The following is a 21,399-nucleotide window of genomic DNA, read 5'->3' as shown; positions in this document are numbered from 1 at the left end:
CATTTGAAATAATTGAAGCTAACGGAGTAGCAATACCACAATATAAAAATACTCTGTTACACGTAAAAAAAACCTGTGTTCAAAATGTTACTTGAGTAAAAGTACAAAAGTATTGTCGTACTAAAAGTACTAAAAGTAAAAGTACTAAAATGTTTGAAAATAGCAGATCTACAAGCTCACAGCTTGTAGATTAATATATGTTTTATAATATTATAATTTCTATCTGCAAGTAACTAGTAACTAAAGTTTTCAAATAATTGTAGTGGAGTAAAAGCACAATATTTGTCTCTGAGATGTAGTAGGCTAGTAGAAGTAAAAGTATTGAAAATTGGAAATACTCCAAGAAAAAACACCTCAAATTGTACTGAAGTACAGTACTTGAGTAAATGTAGGCTATAGTTACTTTACACCACTGCATTTTCAAATAATTGAGCTACGCATGAATTATTTGATAAACACCTATAGTATCAAAGCAGAATCCTGTGTGTTAATTAGAAAAAAACGGACTCTCTCGAATACATGATTTTGTGTATCTACTTATTATCTAAAAATGTCCCCCACAGTTGATGCATACTTTTGATTACAGTGATGACAATGTAGGGAGTTAATTGATTATTATGGTCTACTCTATGCATTCAAAATGTTCAACACAAATATAAATGTCATGCTGTCAGTGCTTGTTGACTTATAATTTGGTAGAAAATGCATCACAGTTGTCTGCACACAGCGATGATTCAAGAACCAAAATTTCTCAGGCTGAAAAATCTAACAAATTACATCTATTTTTAGAGGCCATTTTGACATAAATGAAATCATAGATGATGTGTGCTGCCACCGTTGCATGTTATCAATATTAATAGAAGTGTTGTGTCACAAATGGGATTTCAAGGACTGTGAATTTAAATATTAATGTTCCACAGATTGGGGGGGTTGGGGGGTTGGGATGGGACTGAATGAGAGGAAATGGCCAAACTTGGAATATATGCTACAAAAAGTTGTCCATTAAATTCACTCACATTGACAGCAGAGTCTAGGGCCGGCTTGCAGGATACAATCTCAGCTCTCTTTCAAATAATTTCATATTTTTTCTCAGTGATTGAAGACTGTTTTCCTCAAGGTGCTGATATTTCCCATGCAGTCTCTGGTTTAGAAATGCATGCAAGTCATTTGAACGTTTTCAAAGGAAGAGCACAATGCATGCCCATCACAGTATGTATTCTGTGTTTATCTTATGGGATGGAAATGCACCGAGATGGGGCCTAACAGTTGGAACTGACTAAAATGGAAAATATTGTGTGGATGGGTTATCTAGAAGAGGAATATGGCCTATCGTTGCTCAGGCGGAAATCTCATATGTCCAAAACTGTGACTTTTCAGGAAATGTAAAAAGGAGCCAGTGTTCCAATGGATCCAATGTTATTATTTAGTCACAAGCTCTTGTTTATTTGTTGAATATTTCTACAACCCACAGACAGACTTAACCACTTTCAGCCTGGCATTATTGGCAGGTTATTATTACAGGCAAACATTTATCAAACGTTAAAAAAATAGTGAAAATAGCAGATCTATAAGCTCTTGTGAGCTTGTATCAGCTATTTTCACCACATGACACTGTTGTATGACAAATTATAAAATATGTATAATAATATGTATAAAGTATAATAATATTTTGAAAAAATAAAATAAATATAGAGATACCATATTTTTTGTCTGACAATATCGACTTGCCAAAATAGTCACTAAAAGTATTTAAGCCTGTATCAAAAGAGACCTGTTGTTACCCCGTAATCAACCCAACTGAGAAAATGTTGAGCGGTAGGCTACTAATAACATGCTCATTGATTCAAAAAAGCGGCACTGCTTTGAGAGCTACAGTACCAGTAGGGTCAGGAGCATGTTCATCCTATTGGGTGTTATGTCAGATGGTGATTGAGGTAGAGAGTGGCTCCATTTAGTTGCCTTCTAATTCAGGGGTTCCCAAACTTTTCGTTTAAAAATGTGCTATATTAAAGACGTTTAAAAAAAAAACATATATTTTTTATTTCTGTTTGGGAAGCACTGCACTAATTGGCTCTGACAGCATGACTCTCTAATGCTCCAGAATTGAGGCCCAACCTCCCTTTCCCCCCCCTGCCCCCCGAGCAGTAGGTTCAGCTCAGCAGCCAGTCAAATAGCCAAAGAGGCAAAAGAGGTTATTGTGTGTGCGCACACGTGCGTGCGGGCATGTGTGTGTGTGTGGAGGCCAAATTGTTTACCCAGAGATCCATTAGCATTTTTCACCATAACATTTATAGTTTCCAGTTTATTTATTAAACTGGAATCTGAAATCCAGTGTTGGGCAGTAATATATTACTTAATAAAACATTACTGTAAAATTATTATTTCCCCAGTAACGAGTTGTGTAACTTATTATAAGTGCCAAAACAGTAAAAATTATCACCTATTACTGATCCAAGAAACACTGCATTACTGCGCTACAATGAACGTGATTTGTTTTTGTTTCTGACCCAGATAAGCGCTCTCTATTTGCTGCACAATAATAATACATTGGATTCAGTTATAAAGGGACCTGGATAAACAGATTGTATTGTACATCACCTTTTTTGGGGAGGTTGGGTGGCAGAAGTAATAATTATGTAATATAATATTATTAATGGGGTAATAAGTAACTAGTAACTAATTACTCTTCCTGAGTAACTTTCCCAACACTGCTGAAATCACACACTAAATTATAGCAATAAAGAAAAAGGTCATGGTGAACCAGAACTGGTGCGCAGTTTCTACATGCTCCTAATCTCCTGACCTTAACCAGAAATACACATTTTGTTATGTGACTGTATCTTATAATACACATCATTGGCATTTACTCAGCGGCAAGATCATGGTTCCGTTCCTTTCTGAAAACAGGTAGAGGTTTATATCACATTTCTTTCTCGTGACAGGTTTGCTTCACAATTATGTGAAAGGGGTTTTTCTAATTTGTATTCATGAAACATAGTTGGCTCTGAAAGTATTTTCAAGTAATGATAGCGGCTAAAACTTGAACTCCGAAATGATACATTGGTTGCCTAATTAGTGTCATTGTTTTAGAGTGGATTGTGTTTACTGCTGCCAGGCTAATTTGGTCTATACACTGAACATTACATTGTTTTTTCCACACTGTCAAGTGCATGGCATTTCTTCCCCCAACCTGCTTAGGGCGGCTGCGTGCAGACAGGCTTTATGCAAACACTCTAATTACCAGACCCTATTAGGGTTGATCAGGCTGCCTTCACTTGATATGCGGTGCAGGAGGGGATAGAGGGGGAGAAAGGAGGGGGCATGGGTCTTAGATAGCACCATGACCATTTGCAAGCAATCGTGCAATGTTTCTACGCACCAAATTAGTCCTGACAAACAAACTTTAGCCTTGTTGATATTTGTTGCCAGACAGTAAGTAAACATTCGGGGCTGTGGGGCCTTGTCTAGGATCAAACAATCCCTAATACTGGGCTATTTATTTTGAGTTTACATTGCTGTAATAAGATCATGTGAGATTCAGTGTAAACAATTGTCATATGGCTGCATGTGAAGTGTTAAAAACCCTTTCACCCTGTTTTATTCAAAATTATGTCAAGAAGTTTCCAACATTTTCAAAAATAGCAGATCTATAGCAGATCTACAACGCGTTCAGCTTTAGATCGGCTATTTTTGATAAAAAAAGAAAGAAAAAGGCCTTATGTTGATGAATATATGTTTTAGCACCCCCCCCATCCACACCCAATGTAAAAGTATAAATAAACCCTGCACAACCCTTTATTAAAAAAAGTTGGAACATTCCAGACACACAGAAAGCCACATGTTTTAATGGTGTCGACACTTCAATGTCTGCAGAGGGGCTTTTCGTTTCACCTCAATTTCAAATGAAAGCTGTATTGGCCATAAATTATTTACTCAATACGTCTGCACCATGGCTCAGCTTGACTCAGTCCTTTGACTTGTCTTCCCTACCGAGGGGGGAGGGGGGGGTCCGTCCCCCCGGTGCAGCCCTGCATATCCTCAACACTTGCAGTGGAGCGAAAGACGGGTACAGCAAGGCATGTGAAACAATGACAGGACCGGAGGGAACACTTGGGTTTTTGTTTCAGGAATGACTGCGGAATAACATGACAAGGGCTTGCCTCAAAATACAGTATGAACATTTATAGAATGCATAATGCTCACCTCTCTTCCTGCATGGTTTTGGTCTCTTATTCATGGTTTCAGCAGATAACATCAGTTATTATCGCTGCTTCTGCTTCTTCTTCTTTTTTTCTTTTTCTTTTGCAGTGTTTGGAGTTTGCAGAGTGACCCGTGGCTAAGTCGGTCCTTCATGTCACCTTTGCTCTCCTCAGGGAGGAGTTTTAAAAGGTGCTGGGAAATTGTGCATTAATTACACCTACAACAGCTGTATCCACACATAATGTAATGAGTCAGCTAGAGGGACTTGAGCTCAATCCAGGTAAAACAAGAAAAAAAGTTGACTATCTTTGCCTACTGTCCTCAAGTGGTCTATTGAAACATCATCCTTGATGTCACATTATTTATTCTGGTGGTAACTTTGTATTTTGTCACCATATGGTAGACTGCATGTTGGACAATTAAATTATATGATGTGTTTGTTGTTCTGACCTTGTTTTATGCATAACGACCTCCAAGGATAAGCACCAAAACAAGGGATCTTGCCAAACATTTGATGATGGTCTGTTTTTATGTTTAATTTGCCTTAGCTTCATTGCAAACAAGACAAACTAAACCTTTGTTGATCCCTGGAGGGAAATTGAGATGTCATCCCAGCAATAGCAGATTGAGTACATGAGATGTCATCCCAGCAACAGCAGCAAGGAGAGCTAGGAGTAAAAGTAAAAAACAAAACCTGTCTGTCTGTCTGTCTGTCTGTCTGTCTGTCTGTCTGTCTGTCTGTCTGTCTGTCTGTCTGTCTGTCTGTCTGTCTGTCTATCTATCTATCTGTGGATAGATATGTTGGTGTGACATGGTCCACAAGACTGTACAACATCACAATTAATGCAATATACACATGATAATAATAAGAATATTATAGCACTGTATAACATCAAATAAAAATAAGAAATAAGAAATCAAGGTAGCAGCAGCAGGGTATGTGCAAATGGGGAATGTGCTGAATTTAGTGAGGTGGGAGTAGGCTATAATAGAATAACCGCCAAAGATCGAGTACATGCAGTATACTTCCTTATACATCTGTGCAGTAAGACACAGCATGGTATATACCAGTATACTTATCTGTGTACATTTGTGCAAAAAACATATGAGGTAAAAAATATATATGGTTATTTACAGATTATTATTTTTTCCTTTTTATTTTGTCTGTGTTCATAGCTCTGACAGCCACGGGGGAAAAAAGCTCTTCCAGCCTTGAGCTGTGAGACACCTCAAGCGCATACCCATCCGTAGTATCATCATGAACAGTTCAGTCTGTCACTAGGGTGCCATGTCCCCTGTCAGGATACTCTGGGGGTACCGGCGGTGTAGAAGGCTCTCAGTATCTTCTGTGAGACCTTGAATTTCCTCAGTTGCCTGAGGTCAGACGCTGTCTCGCCTAGTTTGCCACCATCTCTGCAGTGCATACTCCAAGTCAGGTCCTCAGTGATGTCTGCCCCCAGGTATTGCATGGAAGCTGCTCATCCTCTCTCCACTGGTGCCCTGTTGATCAGGAGGGGCATGTACAGTCTATCAACCTGCACGAATGAATGAATATACGTATGTAGTCTGTCACCAGTCACCAGTCTATCAACAAGATATGTTCAATATCACCAGTCTATAATGAATATATGAATGAATATGTACAGGCTATCACCAGTCTATAATGAATAAACAAATGAATATACAGTCTAGTCTATCAAAAATCAACATTGAATTTTAATTGATAAATAGTCTTTCAACAGTCTATCAACAATAAATATACCACCACATTCTTTATGTTTCAGGTCTATTTGTTCACAACATTTGAAGCTGATCAGTATGATATTAGTACATCTATTCCCATATCCCATGCAATTGGATTAGTATAGACTGAGCTGTTATTAGAATAAATGATGCCTATGGGCCTACTTGTGTGGAGATGCAGAGCACATCGACTTTGATTCCTCATTACTGTTTGATATGAGATTTAATTGAACGACAAGATAATGTGAGTGGACTCAAAATTTCACTCAGTGTGGCAGCAATGGGATTAAGGTTCAGTGGCTATCAAACACTTCTTGCAAACATTGATCGTCCTCCAGGCGAGTTAAGCCACTTCAGTGTGTTTGTTACTTTGTTTACATTTCAAAAAGATTAGATTGCCATGTCTAAGAACTGATGTGAAACAAGTTGTATCTAAAGCAGTGTTTCTCAAAGTGGGGTCTAGGGTACCCTCAGGGTTCCTTTTGATTGATTAATTGAATACTTTGTTAACAGTACAGTACAGTAGTAGACTACAGTCAAAGGTTATGCTGAAAGGATAACACAAAAAGCCCAAGGGGGGCTTCTTTCCATTGTGGCCCATTGTACTCAATCCATCAGTAATTCATATGATACATGCAATTCATTACAATACAATTACATATTGGTTGAAAACTCAGTAGTATCAAAAGGTATTTTTACAGAGAAGGGGGGTTGAGAGGATGCAACTACCAAGGTGGTATTCAAGGAGTTAAACTATGCTCAATTGTATTTTTCGTTTGGTTCAGAGTTATGGGGGTCCTTCATTGATCATTATTATTTTCGTTTGATATTCTGAACCTGAGTTGTTCATTTACCTACTAAAAGTTGTATTTTGTTTCATCTATTATTCATAATTAAATATTCACCATGTAGGGGTGTTTGGTACTTTTGGTTTGGTTTATCCAGTTCCCTGTTTTTTATTAGTTTAGGTTGCAGTAAATTGTATTTTTGGTTCTTTCTTTTCGGTCAGGGGTTTATGTTAGGGGTTTTCTTTAGTAGTATCTTTTGGCAGCCAGCACCCTGAAGTTTATTGTCACTTGAAAAAAAGAGAAACAAAGAAAAAGGGATTTTTAGTCTCTGCTAAAAAAAACAAATAAAATAAATACAATCTAAAAGTTTGTGTAGTTTTACAACTGGGTGAGTACTGAGGAGGGTCACAATTCACAGTTAACGTTTCACACGACTTTATTTCACGAGCGCACCCAAACAGGAAGTCGTGTGATGCAGCCTGGCGCGTTTGTTGAAAACAAGCCCGGGTAGCAGTCTTATTATAACTCTATGGAAGCAGCATTCACACTGACAGCGACAACAATGACACCTGAAACCACCAGCTTCTGACTTTAACACAACTTTGTAATAATATACCGGACAACATGGAGCTGTCTCATCAAGTAAAGAAAATAGGTAAACCTGCGCTAACTTTCTAACAAAGTAAAGTTACACACTGACTAAGCCCTGACTGAGTGTAAACAACTCTCTTAGTGTTAGCCCTAGAATAGCTGTGACATTATATTATATAGCACATTTCACGTATTCCATATACACAGCCAGTGGTTGAAACTGAAAGTAACTAAGTACATTTACTCAAGTACTGTACTTATAGTACAATTTTGAAGTACTTTTACCTACTGGAGTATTTCTACTCCACTATACATCTCTGAGGCAAATATTGTACTTTTATTCCATTACAATTACAAAGCTTTAGTTGCTAGTTACGTTATAGAGTTAGATTATTGTCCTCTGCATTAACCACTTAAGTCCTGTTTTATACTTTGGCTATTTGAAAATAGCTGATCTACAAGCTTTGCGCCACGTTGTGAGGTTGTAGATCTGTTATTTTCAAATGACTTTCATACATTTTATAACTTGTGAAATGGGATATTCTACTTAATGAGTACTTTTACTTTTGGTTCTTTAAGTACATTTTGATACCAATGCTTCTGTACTTTTACTCAAGTACATTTTGAATTCCGGACTTTTACTTTTAACAGACTATTTCTATATTACAGTATTGATACTTTTACTTAAGTAAGAAATGTAACTGATATTGTTACTAACTTTATACATATCTAGTAACCATAGAACCACAGAACATAAGTTCACTTCTGGCAGAAAACGTCTATTTATAGTCAAACATCTCCACTTTTCCACGAGTTTCACACTATATCCATATGGGGCACACACTACAATAGACAGGTGTCATTAATTACCCCTCATCAACCGCAACGAGGGGGGGCACCTGGTGTTTCTGGGCACCAAAAAATATGAATTCCATTTTGTCTTTTATATTTACTTTAGAAACGAGGAGCCACATACATGTAATATTTTATTTTATTACATTTAAGGCCCAATATGTCTACACATGCATTTTGGGGATAACAAGAAGTAGGGTAAATCTAGATCTGATAATGTGTTGTTCAAATCATGTATGCTTTATATTATTTCCGACCATTTTCCAAAGCAAACATTGGTTATTTTTTAAATTATTTTTTATTATGTTTTTCAAATGTAAAGCCCATAAGGTTTAGGTGCCCACAAGGTTTAGGTGCCCACGCACTGGACCTGTATCCCCTGTCTATTCGTGTGCCCCATACATGCAGTACAGTATGTGCTCACTGGAGGAAATGTGTTCCGTGTGCTCGTGGAAAAGTGGAGATATTTTAACCCTTTACAAACGTTAAAGCGTCTCTAATTTTTGATTTTCACGTTGGCTATTCAAAAACAGCAGATATACAATCTCACAGCTTGTACAATCTCATGAGCTTGTACATCTGCTATTTTTTGAACATTTTTGGAAAATCATGAAAGTGTGAGAGCTACTGATTTAGGAGGTATTTGTAGAAGAATCGGCCTGAGGTCTTAATGTGTTAATGCCACTGTGATGAGTCCCCGGTAGGGGGAGGGGGGCATGGGAATAATCTATGGCTGTGCATATATGGAATACATGATATTTATGTAATATCACAGCTATTCTAGGGATTGAGTGTAAACTCCCACACTCGATCTCTTATGTACCATTAATGTTGACAAAAGTAAACTCTGCGCTCCAATAACTAAAATAATCTGTATTCCCTGTATGATTAGGTCATTCTTTGGTGGAGATCAGAGTTCGAGCATTGAAGAGCATCATAAGTAAACTGGACCATTCCTTAGTTTCTGTTTCTGATCTGGTCCAAGAGAGGAGGCTGTTTGTGGTCCTTCTGGAATGGTTCAATTTCCCCACGGTGCCAATGCAGGACGAGGTCCTCGAGTTGCTCAATACTTTATCACAGGTAGGTTGAAACAAGCTAAACTATACCCTTTGAACTATATTATAATTCATATTCAAAGTCTAGCCCAGGGCTAAGAAAGAATTCATGAATAGTAAGACGAAAAAGTTTCATGAAGATGAACAGTGTCATAGACTGGACTTTTAGACGACTGTCACATAGCAAGCAAAATCATTAACCAGCAGAAAGCATGCAAATAATATTGACTATTATAGCCCAAAACAGGTTTATAGGCAGTGTTACTTACTCTGCTATATTCATTGCATAAACTTTATTTTACATACACATGGATTCAAGTTCTCAGTCGCCACGACTGACTTCAGTCATTTGGATTCCATAGAAGCCAGCATAATGTTCTATGGAAGCATGATGCGCAGCGAAAATAGCCGATCTACAAGCATTGAGAGCTTATATATAGTCTATTTTCGGTTATTATTTTAAGATTAGAGCATTTGAAGTGGTTAAACTAGCAATATGTTCAGAAACAACTCCCATGACATCTTAATAGTCTCGGATATTTCATATAAAAGCAGGTTTAAAGCCTCAATCTGTGATTTATTCACCTGGTTGGCTATACTGTATGTAGAACAGCAGGAACAATGTTACTAAAACTTCATCATTTTACATATTGTGCTAATTGTTTAGGAAACTCCTTTCACACTTGGTTTCTTTGGTTTCTGGACACCCAACACATTGACAAAAACACATAAGATATACCAGTCCACGTAAGAAAAGTGAACAAGGAAAGACTGCCTTCATGTATTATGCTCCACACAAATGGAACAAACTTCAGGACTCTCTGAAACTGGAGCGATTGGTCTCAATAGAGACATTTAGGGTACTTCTCGAGGACACATTTCATAGTAACTGCACCTGTTTCATGTGAACACTGTTTATTTGCATCTGTGATGATTGTAATATGATTCAAATGTTTATTATTGTTTTTCATTATGTATGTATTTTATATGTGTGTTATATGCTGTTATCAGGGCGTCCCTGAAAAAGAGAGCTTGCTCTCAGTGGGCTCCCCTGAATAAATAAAGGAAAGAAAGAAAGAAAGAAAGAACACTGATTCACAAATCGGACATTAGAACCTTTGGGCCAAACAAACCTTTTCAGTCGTGAGATTCTATTTTGCTTTAATCCATGCATACAGTGTACTGCAATGACTATGTCACAGGGCTGTTTGGTTTCTTGACTATTTGCCATGACCGCTCTGCTATCGTACGTCCCAAGCATCCTGGTGCAGCGCAGATGCTGAGAGATGTTGGTGCGGTGGAGTTCCTTACCCAGCTGTCTCCAAACATGGAGCCCAGACTGCGAGGTGTCATTGACGGCATCCTGGACCAGCTGTTCTTGCTACCGGAGATAATCCCTAGACATACGACGGCCTATTCCCATGGACAGCGTATCGCGGCTCCAACAGGTGTTGCAAGTTAAAGTCAAGTCTTTGTATCCAGTCAAAAATTGTTTTAATTCTTGTTCATAATGCAGTAAAGTGGGGTGAAGTGTCCCTGCATGCACCGAACCACGTGAATAATGTTTTTGTAGTAGTATGCCAATTCTTTTGCCAAAAATAAATTGTCTTTGCTTTAGCTCCTCCAGTTGCTCCTCCGGAAGAGCATTCTATCAAAATGGGCTTTTTCCAAAAGACTAAGCAAAGCAATGCAGATGTTCTACCTCAGAGGATTGCAGGTATTTTGAGTAGACAACCTCAGACTCAGTTGTTGTTTGTTAGTTTAACTTATGTTGCATATTTATTATCTAAATGTTTGGCTTTATATTGTATTTATATTATGTACAGCATAAAAAAAAGGAAAGAAATGCAAATGCACCCCATTAAGCATTGATTTTTGTGTTTCACTTCTAGTTTCTGAGTCTGTCAGATGTCTGAAGTTTTCTATGTTTCCATGGCTGGCTTTGACCACCACCGACAGACACATACTTTCATCCAATGAAAGGTGGGTGACATCACATTGATTTTTCCACTTCACTCCATGACACCGATATAGTCAATTAAATGAATCCGTTTGATGAGGCTCCACGCAGCACTGTTTCGTTTCTTAATATCAAATGTCCGAACTCTCAATGAACACGTTTCCTCCCTTCTTGCTCCTTTTTAACTAGCTCTTTGAGAAGCAATAACCCCAACTTAGTCCAGACAACGCGTGAACTTCTGCGTGATGTCATCATGCAGGACTTCCCAGCGGAGATCTTTCTGCAGAGGCCTGGTATTGTGCAGGTATTCAATCTAATTATTACACTACTGGTTCTCAAAGTGGAGTCCGGGGACCCCTATGGGTCCTTGAGGAGGATCCAGGGGGTCCCAGCAAAATGAGTTAATGTAGCATCAAAAGCAGTTTAACCAGTTTAACCCTGTATGCAGCAGCTTCAATCTGGCATCGCTATTTTGGGCATGTTAAAGTATGAAATAGGGCTTGAGTGCTTAAACCTTTTCTTTGGCATTAGTAACAAAAAATACATGTTAGTCCTGGGCACAAAAAGTTTGAAAACCACTGGAGTAGAGTAATCGAGACAAACTAATTATTTTATTACAAGCCTTTTGACTAGCCTGCCTTTATACATAATTGATTACATTGGCTTCTTCAACTACAAATGACCATTTCCTAATGGTACAAGACTCAAGGATACTCGGAGAGGATACACAGAGGAGACTCCATTTTTTCTGATCTCTCATTTGTAAGTCGCTCTGAATAAGAGCGTCTGCTAAATGCCTTAATTGTAAATAGACTCTAGGATACTAACATTTTTTAAAATACTTTTTAAATGCTTTCAAAAATAGTGAAACTAGCCGACAAGCTCACAACTCATTGCAATGCGACACATTGTGACCTTGTATTTTGGCTATTTTCCCTACTGTTGAGTGACATTAAGACAAAGTATAATGTAGGCCCATTCATTTATGAATAAATAAGACGAAAGATGAAAAATAGAGATGCAAGGTTTCTGCCTGACAGCGACAATACATTTCTTCACTCAATTTTAACAGTCCTTGCCTACGACTTCTTGTAGAGCTCCAGTAGCATCATGGCCTTATATCAAGGTTATCAGAATAGGAACTACGGTATCTTTCACGATGACTGTAGAGATTTAATTTGCTCCTTTTCCAAAGTGTTGTGCGGTGCTCTCTGTAATCATTTTAATTTTAATTATTCAACAGGATTATATTGTGTTTGGGGAGGTGTGTGTTCCTCCTGTGGCTTCATAAGTAGCCTCCTTTGCACCCCTTATCCTTAGTCAATACGTATTTAGAAAAACCAAAGGCTTGGATTTAGAGGCATGGCATCATTAGTGACAGAGGGCAGGGAGTTTGAACTTGGAACAAATTGCTGCTCCAATAATTAAATTCCAGGTGCCCTTTTATTTAGTGAACCTAATTACGACTGTTCCATCACTGTCTGAGTTTCAGGTCCTCTGTTCAACACAATCACGCTGGCTTTCTCTTTCAGCTTGGACGCTCCTTTGTTCTATTGCCAGATTGGTCCTAGTCTAGACCACCAAAAGATAGGCGAACAAGCTCTGGGCTTGTTGATCTGCTATTTTTATAAAAACTTTGAAATATAGGGACAGTGGTTAAAGTGGAACACATCAGCTGCATAATTGCAGATACCGATGTCGTCCCAAAAAAATTACCTAGTGATATTTTGCATCAACAAGCCCAAGTCGATTTTGAATTCCGGACTTTTACTTGTAATAGAGTATTTCTACATTGCAGTATTGATACTTTTACTCTCGCAAAGAACGCGAGTACTTTTACCACCACTGTTCATTCCTCTGATTTCATCCCCCGTGTCCAGAACCTCCTGTCCCTCCTGCGGCTGAGTTCAGGTGAAGGTGAGAAGCGCTGCCTCAGGCTGCAGGCTCTCGCCTGCCTACGGCAGCTCTGTGTGTGTCTAAGGAGCAGACTACGCTTTCATCAGGACCCCAGCTTCCGCTCCTCCAAGCAAGGTGGCTCTTCCTGAAGTCTGATTTATGCGTCACTGACAAAGTGTCGCTCGACAAAAATAACCCGTTTTCAAATGAAAAGTGGTGTAGACGTGAGACGTCAACACTTTTCTGTTGAGAATGCGTTGCTCTTTTTCTTCAATCGAATTCATTGTACTTTTCATGTCCTGTATTAGGTGGATATAATGCCCTAGCATGCCTTATCCTATTGGCATTCATATTGCATTGTATTTGATTTTATATCATGTAGTATTTGAGCACTAATTTAGCACTAATCTATAACTCTGTCAGGGTCTTTCCCACAAATATTTCAGAACGCAATTCTTAGGTGTCCGAATTGAAGGATTGTTTTTCATGAGCACCTAAATGGACACACAAGTATTTTCTATGCACGTGGCTTATGAACGTGTTAAACCCAAAATAATGATTTCTATGTCCCGCTAGTGGGCATTAAACGCATTTTCCTGTGTGAAACCCATCACATCATTATAGTTTGGATTTTAAGGACACTTACACCAGATCTTAATTTTATAAATGATGCTGCCTACTGATTTTACCCTCTGTGCATACTGCATAACGCATAATAAATTATCAGGCATATTGTGATATGCTCTCTCTACAGATTATCAGGCATACTGCATAACACATTTACATGATCAGGCATATTGTGATATGCTCTCTTTACCGATTCATTCCTCATAATGTGTGAAAGTTTTAATTCACTGCCTTATTTAACCACTTAAACTCTCTAGTCTTATTGAAACAGACCTGAGTTGCAACTGCGATTTCTTCGGTCTACACCAAATCTCTTTGCCAAAAATAGTCAATCTAGAAGCTCAGCTTGTAGATCTACAAGCTCAGCTTGTAGATCTACAAGCTCTTTGTGGCTAATGTCCCCCCCCAAGAATAGGGATGCTGGGGTTCAAGTGGTTAATCTTGGTTCTGCTTTATTCTCCTGGTTCTCCTATTACAAATGATGTGCAAAATAATATCTTTTCAATGTCTTTTATATCTTTGACTTTTTTTCTTTGGTTTCTTGTGTAGACCCAGTGTCTCAGAACTCGTCTCTGTCGTACTCCCAGGAGGGGCAGGGGGCCCAGCGTTCTCTGGCCTCCTCCCCAGGGGCAGAGTGCTCTCCCAGGCCCTCTGTGGTGGGACGCACCGGACAGAGAGCCAGGGGCGACGGCCAAGATGGAGATGCACCCTCCAACAGGTGTGTGTGTGTGTGTGTGTGTGTGTGTGTGTGTTTGTGTGTGCGCGCGCAGGCGTGTGTGTGTGTGTGTGTGTGTGTGCGCATGTGTGGAAAAAGTACTCAAATGTTTTACTAAAGTATCAAAACTGCAATGTAGTGTTACAAGTAAAAGTCCGGTAATCAAAATGTACTTGAGTAGAAGTGCAAAAGTATTGGTATCAAAATATACTTAAAGTACAAAAGTAAAAGTACTCATTAGGCAGAATGTCCCATTTCACAAGTTTTCAAATGTAGAAAATGTGTAAAAATCTTTAGAAAATAGCAGATCTACAAGCTCACAATGTGAGCTTGTAGCTCTGTGATAGCTCTGTGATTGTGAGCTTGTAGATCTGCTATTTTCAAATGGTCGAAATATATATAGGGCTAAAGTGGGTAATGTATGTTTTGTAATAATAATCAAAATCTACAAAGTAACTAGTAACTCAAGTCTTCAAATAATTGTAGTGGAGTAAAAGTACAACATTTGCCTCTGAGATGTAGTGGAGTAGAAGTCAAAATACTGAAAATTGGAAAAACTCCAGTAAAGTAAAAATACCTCAAAATTGTACTTAAGTACAATACTTGAGTAAATGTAATTAGTTACTTTCCACCACTGGTGTGTGCGTGCATCTACTTGTGTGTGTGTGTGTGTGTGTTTGCGCACACAGTAGAAAGAGGCTTATTGTCCGAGCTGCTCCAGTGTTTTCTTCCACGTTTTGCTCTTCACCAACTTTAATGTTTGTGGTCTGTGTGATCTTATCTCCAGCGGTAGCTCTCACAGCGGGGCGGCGGCCCAGGACGCCAGGCGGCCCCTCCAGTCGCCCGCTCCAGACGGAGGAGCCCACCTGGAGCTGCCCGACCTGGGTGCGGAAGATGCCCTGGAGCTGCAGCTCCGGCAGCTTAGTCTAGCCCAGTTTACGCTTGCCACCATGGAGCATGCCATACCTCTGCTCAAGACTGGTAGGAAGTCTAGTCTTTTCTAAGCATGGCGGGGGGGGGTAGAGAGGCAATTAGCACCATCAATCTCGCTCGCTCTTTTTTTTTTCTCACCCCTTTGCTCCTATAGAAGGTGTTAATATTAGGTGAGATAATGCAACAATTATCCTCCCCTTCCAACCAAGGTTTTTTTTATAGGTTTCATTATCTCCACCAGGCCGACAGGTCGGGAGGCGGAGATTATGTTTATTCTTAGTTTTATTTTAGTTTTTATTAGTTTTAGTTATTTTGAAATACTGGGTATTTGTAAGGGGTGAGATTCAAAAACTATTAGGGCTGGGTGATATGTACATATTGGACAAAATCAAATATCTCAATATGTCTGATCATATTGTGATGAAGAATCTTCCCCAAAAAATGGAAATAGCCGATCTACAAGCTCACAACACAGCTTGTAGATTGGCAGTTTTTGAACATTTATGAACGTATAAACTAGGGCATGAGTGATTCAATCCAGGATAAGACGACACTTATCCCATATCACGATACACAATATTAGGATATATACAAAATTCCAGACGATTATCTAGTCTCATGTCGCGAATCATGATTGCCCTAAAAACTCAAGAAAACATAATGCCTTTTTAAAAGATTTGATTGCAGCTAAAACTGGCACATCTAAAAAAAATTAGTAAGATTTCATATCCATCCAAAATGTATGAAATATTGACATGAGTTATAGTTTTATTTTTTATAAAGTTGTAATTTCAGCCAATTTAAGATGTTTTCTTGTTTTCGTTATTTTGTTAATTTTAGTTAACGATAAGGATCTTGCAGATATGTCTCACTTGTTTTTTGTTATTTAGATGTATTTTTCTTGAACACAAACCTTAAGAATGTTATTTATATGGCATGTTGTTTAGACAGATGGTAGGTTCGTTGTTTTCCTGGCATCGTAGTTTCTGTGAAGCACTACATTGTTCTCTTTGCACTCTACTTAATGTCACCATTTACTTTGTTGTTGTTGTTGACTGGGGTTCATGCCTGTAAGTCGCTGCGGATGAGAGCGTCTGCTAAATTGTAATTGTAACCTTTCCTCCAGCTCCCACATGTAGCAACACAAGTCTTCCAGTACTCGTCATACCATATGGTCTTGACACGAAGTTGATCTCATTCCCCTTCGCCCTCACTCACTAACTCACACTCTCTCTGTCTCTGTCTCTGTCTCTGTCTCTCTGTCTCTCTCTCTCTCTCTGTCTCTGTCTCTCTGTCTCTCTGTCTCTCTGTCTCTGTCTCTGTCTCTCTCTCTCTCTGTCTCTCTCGTGTCCTCTCAGAGGGTACCCGCGTGGTCCACCGTGTCCTAGATCTGCTGTGCAAAGCCGTCCTCCTGCTCGGGGACTGCGTGAACGAGCTGGTGTGGGACGACCAGAGCCTGGTGGGGAAAGAACTGGCAAGTGTAAAAAAAAGGAAAAACGCGACTTGTGACAGCTTTTTATGTAGATAAATGGATACACTTCACTGAAGAGGGAGCCGCGTTGTTGTGGCCACCAGACAATGCACTGCAGACGCAGGCGCCGGCACACGGCTGTCAAGGAGAGAGCCGTGGGCACGTGATTGAAGTGAATGAATTTACACAGGCCTTCACTCTGCTACAAAGAGTCTTTCACGTGTATGTAGGCAGGCATGCATGCATGTACTGTATCTATGTATGCATCGATGCCAGTGGTGGAAAGTACCTATGTTAATTTACTCAAGTACTGTACTTTTTTATGGTATTTTTACTTTACTGGAGTATTTCCAATTTTCAGTACTTTTACTTCTACTCCATTGCATCTCAGAGGCAAATATTGTACTTTTACTCCACTACATTTATTTGAGAACTTTAGTGACTAGTTACTTTGTAGATTTTGATTATTATTACAAAACATACATTAACCACTCCAGCCCGATATATATATATATATATATATATATATATATATATATATATATATATAGATAGATATATATATATATATAGATAGATATAGATATAGATATAGATATAGATATATATAGATAGATGGATAGATATATTTAAAAAAATCCGGACTTTTACTTGTAACAGAGTATGTCTACATTGCAGTATTGATACTCAATTTTTTTACTTAAGTAAAAAAATTGAGTACTTTTTCCACCACTAAATTGGACACACCTCTTCTTTTTGCACCCCCTGGGTTCAGGCCAACGCTATACAACAAATTAAAGTAAATAAATGCATATTTTATGTATATAAATTCTACACTCGGGATTGCATGTTTTCTTTTTTTTTTGTTTTGGTTTCAACCATGCAGAATCATTTGTTATCCTCTTTGACTGTTTAAAGACTACGTTCCTGTGTGCAGGGAGTTATACACTTGTCAAGCCCCGGCCCCTCTGGCCCTCTGCTGTTTAATACATGCCCAGAGCCCTCGCAGGGCTGAGAACTGTTTTGTCATCTTTATGTGGAGGAGCAGCTTCTGTGTGCCAGACCTCTAGGTTTCCCAGTGGGACCTCCACCAATTCACACCAGTCCCAAGCAATGCACAGGACATTTACTGCCCCCTGCTGGTGGCAACAGCCTATTGTTACTTTATTTTCTTTTTAGATTTATTTTTGCAGCTGCAAGTGGTTGAGAATAGATTGTTCCAATTTATTTTATACTGCGATGGGGGTGGTTCTGTATCTTGTATCCCAAAATAACTCTTAAATCTGATTACGTTTAATCTCCTGTTCCCCTGGGAACTAAATTTGTTTTTCTTGGAGCCCAGCTTGTTATAGTAACTCTGTGTGTGTGTGTGTGTGTGTGTGTGTGTGTGTGTGTGTGGGGGGGGGGGGGGTGTTATGTAGAAGGAGAAGCTGCAGGTGTGTCTGGAGCTACTGGGGGACATCCTGAGCTACCATCAGAGGGGATCATCAGACTGCCCCCCGCAAAGCGCTGTGGTCCACCACAGACTGGCCTACACGGGCAGCGCCGTGTTCGCCGTCCGGCTGCTCCAAACCATCGTCCCTCCTGAGAAGGTGTGCACGAGTTTCATAATATGCATTTCATATGTGCTTGCGCGCATTGAGTTAATCTGTATGCAGGTGTTATCCAAGTCACTCTGCCAGTGTATGGCAGCCCATTTCCACAACTGAATTGAAACTGTTATTATGTTGCAGTTTGTGAGAATGAATGCTGAGATAAATGGTCAGAATTATGGCAAAACTACTCACAATTCAGGCCTTCTTCATTTTATTCATAGCCGAAAATGGGCTTCCATAGCTATGTGATTTCGAATTTACGATTGTGATTAATTTAAAATGTGCTTACTTACATTACTTACTACCTGCGTTCTTGGTTTGATTCTGGGATTAGCACAGCTTGGTAACTGAGACGTGCATTAAATACTCATACTGATGTTAGGTGGGGGCCGGTGCTCCACCTCAGCAATGGTCTAGTTCAGTGGTTTTCAAACATTTTTGGCTCAGGTCACCCCTGTAAATAACTTTTATTAACAAGTAATTAACAAGACGCAGTTACATTTTCAAAAATAGCAGATATACAAGCTATGAGCTTGTATATCTGCTATTTTTTAATAGCCAAAGTATTAAAGGTTAAAGTGGTTACAATTATTGTAATGCTATATTAACACATTTTTCTGGGGACCCTAAGGACCCCTGGGGGTCCCCGGACCCCACTTTGAGAACCAATGCTTTGAAGCACATAGCACATCTTTGCACTCTTAAGGTCCTTACACACCGGGGGCGATTTTTTTTCATGTGAATAATATGTTTTTTTAAAAAGCCTTAAATTACGGTAAATAAAGTCAAAGGCAAGCTTCCGCATCAGTTTCGCGGAGCGAAAAAGCGTCTTTTATTTATTCGGACCGAGTCCGAATTTTGCGTATATTCGCAAAAACGCCGGTGTGTAATGACCTTTACTGTGATTTTGTTTCCTAGGGTTCATGCTTACTCCGTTTACTCTGATTTCACACTTGTAAGTTGCTCTGGATAGGAGTGTCTGCTAAAAGCCTATAACTTGTAATTGCAGGCCAGTGACAACATCCCAGACGGCATGGCAAAGGCCATATTCTACCTGTCCCTGGACCCGGCGCTGGGAACGGCCTATCCCAGCGTGCAGGAATCAGCGGTGGCCTACTTGGAGCAGGTGAACCCGGACGGCCATGACCTCTGCAGGAGGGTGACCCGCGCCTCACTCTGGATGGAATCCACCTGCAGCTTCGTCAAGGAGACACAGGCACAGGTACAAGTTTACATCTCACTTAAAAATGGCCAAATCAACACCCAACACCCACCAGACGAATTGGCGCTGTTGGGCGGTTTTTAAATGAATGGCCTACTTCGTCGTAAAAGAGTTTTGCACAAAAATAGAACATCTACAAGTGTTGTGAGCTTGTAGATCTGCTATTTTTGCTATTTTGGAAACATTTTGAAAGTGAAAGTGTTTAAGTGTGTCTGTGGGTTTTATGAATATTGAACCAAGGAAAATCATTAACAATAACTACATTGGATCCATTTGAACACAGGTTCTTTGTCCCATTTCCTGAAAAGTAATGGCTTTGGTCATACAAGGTTTTCACACGATTCTTTTTTGGGGCCGGTGGTTGTTAACCAGCCACTTTGGCTGGTAACCAGTGATGATTCAGACGATCTGTTCTGTTGTGGAAATCCTTATTTGGCTTGTGAAATATTGCAAGCAGCTGGTGATTTTTGGATTCCATCATCAACCACAGTGGCTGTTGTTGGAACAGGTTTCCTGCCCTGGGCTCATATGCTTCGGCCCTGTTTAAACATAATATTCTCACACACACTGGCCATTCTGTGCCCTTACACCATATTCATCGTTACATCCCATCCAGGTGTGGTTTCCCACCCCCTGATGGGGGTGTCCCACCTCATGATGTAAGAGTAACATTGCTGCACTGTGAAAATGGTCAATGCAGAGGTGGACCTGATGTAGGTAATTGATTATGATTCTATTGATAGTTTTGACAGTCGGCTACTTGTAAGTCATGAGGAGAATGAACTAGCAAGGGTCATTCCATGGAGCGGCCAGGTAGCGATTTGTGTTGGTAAGAAATGACGTCGCTACAGTTTAGCAAAAAGTGTGTTTTGGCGAAAATGTTAAAGAAACTCTCGTTAGGTGGAAATGGGCATGGCCCATATGTGGAGTTGCATCACGATCCAAGACGAACAACAAAGTATTCGATTGTACGTCCTACGGTTCAAGACTTACCGGCCAAAATGTAAAGTGGGCTGGTATAGTGCTACCATGAGGCCGATTTGAAAAAAGATCGGTTCAAGTGTTTCCTTGGCCTACTGGCTGCGAGCACAAATCTTACTGCTGATTTGTCCAGCGTTTTGAGAGATAAGTTACGGAATCCCATACACACACACAGACAGACAGACAGGGGCAAAAACATAATTATATAAAAACATAACATATAATTATCTTCCTCAGGCCGAAGGCCAGGAGCAATGACTATAATATAGTCATATATATAATTATAGTTAGCTTGTTACTCATTCATTTTCTGAATAAGTACTTACTTTTCAGTGGGTTGTTGTCTATTTTTTTCATATTTACTGTATAAGGATTAGGAAGCTCCCTAGTACCATTATCTACACATGTTACACACTTTGCCTATCCCCCAAGACTCCCACAGATGTAGCTATCAGCAGAGAGGTCAGAGATTCGGGTCGGCCATTAGCAGCGACCCAGAAGTAAGCAGCGGTCGGTTTGTCTGGCTCACGGCCAGTTTGGTAGAAGTGGACCCAGTGACCTATGTGTCAGGGACAGCCTGTCTATCCCCCACGCCACCCTGGGGTCCTCCATTGATGCTGTTTATTTTACAGGGGGAAAAGAACTGGCTGGAGTTACTGGAGCTGGCCGACCAAGCCGTCGATGGACTTCCGTATCACCAGCACTTACCCATCGTCAAGGAATGCGTTCACCTCTGCTCTTACCTGTAAGAGACATGCCGGTCAAATGCA

The 21,399-nt window shown here is 39.7% G+C and overlaps 1 protein-coding gene across 1 annotated transcript in view; it reads left to right on the top strand.

Annotated features, from left to right (window-relative positions):
- Positions 1-7,265: 7,265 nt before the first annotated feature.
- Positions 7,266-21,399, top strand: part of rttn (rotatin) — a 63,464-nt gene continuing 49,330 nt past the window's right edge. Inside the window, exons 1-13 of the mRNA XM_084048935.1 lie at positions 7,266-7,386; positions 9,067-9,254; positions 10,488-10,677; positions 10,848-10,946; positions 11,122-11,212; positions 11,379-11,493; positions 13,070-13,220; positions 14,262-14,430; positions 15,215-15,408; positions 16,719-16,834; positions 18,253-18,423; positions 19,436-19,648; positions 21,262-21,374. Coding sequence (XP_083905061.1) covers positions 7,356-7,386; positions 9,067-9,254; positions 10,488-10,677; positions 10,848-10,946; positions 11,122-11,212; positions 11,379-11,493; positions 13,070-13,220; positions 14,262-14,430; positions 15,215-15,408; positions 16,719-16,834; positions 18,253-18,423; positions 19,436-19,648; positions 21,262-21,374 — 1,841 coding nt within the window. The 5' untranslated portion in view covers positions 7,266-7,355. The remainder of the gene's footprint in view (positions 7,387-9,066; positions 9,255-10,487; positions 10,678-10,847; positions 10,947-11,121; positions 11,213-11,378; positions 11,494-13,069; positions 13,221-14,261; positions 14,431-15,214; positions 15,409-16,718; positions 16,835-18,252; positions 18,424-19,435; positions 19,649-21,261; positions 21,375-21,399) is intronic.

Source organism: Gymnoscopelus microlampas, assembly GCF_963454915.1.
Source record: "Gymnoscopelus microlampas genome assembly, chromosome: 22".
NCBI classification, from domain to species: domain Eukaryota; kingdom Metazoa; phylum Chordata; class Actinopteri; order Myctophiformes; family Myctophidae; genus Gymnoscopelus; species Gymnoscopelus microlampas.
Note: the sequence above shows the minus strand (reverse complement) of the source record. Positions and strands in the feature narration are given on the sequence as shown.